The following is a 4,373-nucleotide window of genomic DNA, read 5'->3' as shown; positions in this document are numbered from 1 at the left end:
GCAGTCCATCCTGCTATCCGTCTGTTAGACACAGCCCACCCAGATCCTGGAAGCACAGTATTATGTTGTTTGAAACATCCATTAGAGGCCAGTATGTACCAACAGCTGTTGAAAAGAGTTCCTCTATAGAGAGGAGCAGTTTTTATGAAACAGATAGTCATCTCATGGAATTTTGTTAAGCTTTCACAGAAAAGGAAGCTTTAGTTTTTACATTTTTTCCCCGCTAAATCTTGTCATTGTGGACAACCAGGAAGCTTCCTTTGTTTCTTTTAAAACACCCTCACCAAACATTTTCAACAGACCTAGTGCAAGTGTAGCTCTCCTTGCTCTACTAGAAATATGTGTAGATCTTTTTTTTTCTTTTTGGAGAGGTTTTTGCTATAGGGCGTGTACGCTCGCCAGACAGACAGAGAGAGACAGAGAGACAGAAAGCGAGAAATCACCCCCCAGGGGGGATGGCCACGCTGCAATCCCTTCTCCTCTCTTCTCTTCTCGGGATCTTGGGCATGTACACACACGCGCCCAATGTGAGTTTAAGCCACCGGGTCTGGAACTTGAACCGCGGTTGACTATGTGGGAGTCCAGCGACATAGCCATTACGCTAACTGCTGGTCCCAATATGTGTAGATCTTGACATAGCAAATGTCATGAAGAGTATGAGGGGACTTCACAGAGTTCATGGAAAATGGAATGGAAATATGAGTTTATTTTGGTATAAAATATTTTGAAATCTATACATAGGCTTTTCATAATAAAATGTATTCTCCAAGAATTTTGAGTAAAGTTTATTTCTGTTCTTCCATGAGAGTGAGCAAGAGACAGAGAGACAGGCACCCCACACAGTCTTCACACTGCAGTTTACCCCTAATCTCGGCCATCCTGGATCATGGGCACCTGTGTGCACAACTTATGTGCTCAGAGAGGCCCTGTGAGGTGAACCCAAGGCCTTTCCCATGTGGGTCCAGTTGTGTTACATCTTTGCCAACACCTGGCCCCCTCCACGAACCTTTTGAAGATCCTCCCATGTAGGTGGTTTAGGCACGAGGATTCTGTTGACTGATAATCCCAGGAGGGATTTACAAGCTGATGGGAGATGTAATGAGTGAATGAATGTTCAGTGATAACTGAGAAGGGTAGATGGGATTATTAACACTGGATTTACCAAGTATTCTCTTCTTTATAGGCTGGTCCAAGACATAGAATCAGCGGATGTCTCTTCTTTGTGTCCCAAAGAGCCCGGAGGTCTGTATGGTGGAAGGCAATGTGGGTGGAATGGATGGAAAGAGACTGGAAAGTTTTGGACCCACTTTAAAACTTGGGTCCTGTAAGATATGGTAGCCAGTGAGCGGGGGCCTTACCGTCTGTGGGAATCCTCTTTTTAGCCTTGTCTCCATGATCCCATCTCATGTCTGATAGCACCCCAGCCCACATTTCTCTCCATCACATCCCCAACCTACAGCCTCACTATCTGTTGTATCTTTGCTGTCTCTCTGCAGAACACCCAATAGTGTTTGAAGTTCCTGTGGCTACAGCTGCTCATGTGGTCTTGCCATGTTCCCCAAGCTCAGCATGGGCATCCTGTGTGTGGCATCAGCCTGGTGGAGTGACTGCACTAACCCCACGGAGGGATGGGCTGGAGGTGGTGGTGACCCCAGGGACCATGGGTGCTTACGCCTGTGAATGTCAGGAGGGTGGGGCAGCCCGCGTGGTGGCAGCTTACAGCTTGGTGTTGGGCAGTCACCGGGGTCCCACAAGCCAGGCTCACACAGTAGGGGCTGGACTGGCTGGCTTCTTCCTGGGGGTTCTTACAGCATCCCTGACTCTTCTCCTGATTGGTCGGCGTCAGCAGCGACGGCGACAGAGGGAACTTCTGGCTAGAGACAAGGTGGGCCTGGACCTGGGGGCCCCACCATCTGGGACCACAAGCTACAGCCAAGATCCTCCCTCCCCATCTCCTGAAGATGAGCGGCTACCCCTGGCCCTGTCCAAGAGGGGCAGTGGCTTTGGTGGCTTCCCCCCACCCTTCCTGCTTGATCCTTGCCCGAGCCCAGCCCACATTCGGCTAACTGGGGCTCCTCTAGCCACGTGTGATGAAACATCTATCTAGAGCCAGCAAATGACCAGTCGTGTGAGGACCCCTGGGATGGGATGGCCACTGAGATGCCAGGGTGACTGAGCCTGGAAGACCGTCATGGTTTCTCAGTTCTCTTTGGGTCTGAATGATCACTTGGACTTTTCGTGTTTGTCCTCTCCAGGCCTGGATGGGCTTGGAGCCAGGATTTTGCCTGATTCCTGATTCTAAGAGATCAGAACTGCTTTCTGCACCGAATCCAGACCTCCCTCCACCTCTGAGCCCCTGACCCTTCGACTCTGGCTCCTCTATTGGGCCCATTGATTTGGGGGATGGGGCACCAGGCTTTGCTTTCTGGTTTGGCCCTGGCCAGAAGGAAGAATCATGGAGGTGGCCCAGGGCTGGTGTGCACCAAATCCTTGGGGTGGTTTTGCTGATTCTCCCAGTTTATCTGATCCTCTGTGGGGAGTGCATGATCCCCACGTTGCAACGTGGAACCTTTGTCCTGAGATTGCCCCCCCATCCCACTGATTCCTTCTTCCATGAAAGGACATGTGTAAATACATGAGTGTTTGTAGGAGACCTGGCCACATATGCATGGATGACTGGGCCGGTATTTATGTGTATTTGTAGTGAGGAGCAGGGAAAGTCGGAATGAGGGCAATGTCTATAGAACTGTGGACCCTGTAGCCAATGAGAATGGCTGTACTTTCTAAAAGAGAACAGAACACTGCCCCCTCCCCATTGCCCCACAACCTTTATCTAAATTTAAGTACAGAAAAAAGCTCCCAAAGTGACCTTCTGGTGTGGGAAGGGCAGTGGGACACTGCGTGACCCATCCTTCTCTCTCTTTGCTTTCTGGCTGCCACCACTGCCGTGCCACAGCCGCTTTTCCTTTGGCTGGAGTGTAGGCTGAACTCCCTTTCCTTGGCTCCCATTGAAAATTAACTTCACAACATTCTAAATATTAGGGATGACAAAGGGGGAACAGTCACAGGAAACACAAGTAGTGTAGAGATAGGTTTGTATCAGTGACTTTTCTCAGGGTGACACCTCCATTGGGGTCCATGGACTCCTGAAATTGTATGCAAAATATTGTCTGTACACGTGCGTCTGTATTTTTCTGTGGGGAGGTTGTATGGCTTTCATCAGATTCCCAAGGCCTTAACAGAATTAAAGGACCACTGCCCTGAGGTCACTGCTCTTGGGCCAAGCCAAGATGGCGTCACTCTGTGGCAGCTCTTCTTGGCCACACCTTGCCTGTCCTGTGGTCAGTCCCTGGATTTGTAGCTGCCAGAAGCCCTCCTGTTTGTGCAATCTTGGAAGCTGGTCCCTGTGTGTGTTTGAAGACACCGTCAACTCTCACTGAACGTCAAGACCTCTTCCTGCTTCAAACTCTCATGTGCTCTAGGCTTCTCCTGCTCAGTCCTGGTCTTGGCCTGTGAATGTGCCTCATTCATCCCTGGTGAGGGACCCTCTGAAGCTCCAGTGAATGATTTAGCTCTTCCCAGCTGGAGTTTTCTGCTCTATTTCCTTGGCAGCAGCCTGGCAACTACTCAAAAAGAGTCCCCTTGGGTTTGTAATTATCAGTGGCTTTGCCACTAGGAAGCGTGTGATCTTCAGTAAATAATCTAACCTAGGGGTGTTTGTTTACTACTTGTAAAGTGGGGATAATAATACCTACCTCAGGGTTGCTGCAAGGATTAAATGAGATGTGTAAACAATAAAGCACTGTCTATATCAGTAGATGTTGTTATTGTAAAAATTAACTTATAATCATATAACTTCACCCTATGATAACCATGACATATGCAATCACTTTAAACCCCATTCAGCAGTTTTTAGGAAAGCCACTGCCTCACAGATGTCTGGTCATCTCTGGCCAGATCTTAGCTGCCAACGTTTTGGAAGATCTATGGCTTTTATGATCCTCAGATGTGTTGGACCTTTGTGACTTTCTGGTTTCATTATATAGGAATGGAGGAAGGCTCCAGGTCCTTTGGTTTATTCTCACTTCAACCCTATTTGCTTGAGGTTATGGATTAGTTCCATTTTGGAGGAGGAAGGGAGATGGGAAGATGTCGGAGGAGGCTGGAGTCTGTGGGGAAGGAGGTAGAGTTTCTCAAGGAGGGAGGGACTGGATCACAGGGGATTTGGAGACCATGGACCTCAGACAGTGGCTGGAAGACAGAGATGAAGAATACAGAAAAGATGAAGAAGGATGGGAATAGGTTGAAGGGAGGGTGTCACATCTTGGAAAGTTTAAGCCCCAAGAGTGAGTGATAGCCCAGGAATGTGAAAT

The 4,373-nt window shown here is 48.8% G+C and overlaps 1 protein-coding gene across 1 annotated transcript in view; it reads left to right on the top strand.

Annotated features, from left to right (window-relative positions):
* SEMA4F (ssemaphorin 4F) overlaps window positions 1–3,817 on the top strand; it is a gene marked incomplete in the record, with an annotated part of 34,188 nt that extends 30,371 nt beyond the window's left edge. Inside the window, 2 exon segments of the mRNA XM_014588887.2 lie at window positions 1,184–1,242; window positions 1,497–3,817. Coding sequence (XP_014444373.1) covers window positions 1,184–1,242; window positions 1,497–2,107 — 670 coding nt within the window.
* Window positions 3,818–4,373: the final 556 nt, after the last annotated feature.

The sequence above is a fragment of the Tupaia chinensis genome, unplaced genomic scaffold (assembly GCF_000334495.1).
Source record: "Tupaia chinensis unplaced genomic scaffold, TupChi_1.0 Scaffold000316_1, whole genome shotgun sequence".
Classification (NCBI taxonomy): domain Eukaryota; kingdom Metazoa; phylum Chordata; class Mammalia; order Scandentia; family Tupaiidae; genus Tupaia; species Tupaia belangeri.
The sequence above is the reverse complement of the archived record's forward strand: the minus strand, read 5'-3'. Positions and strand labels throughout refer to the sequence as shown.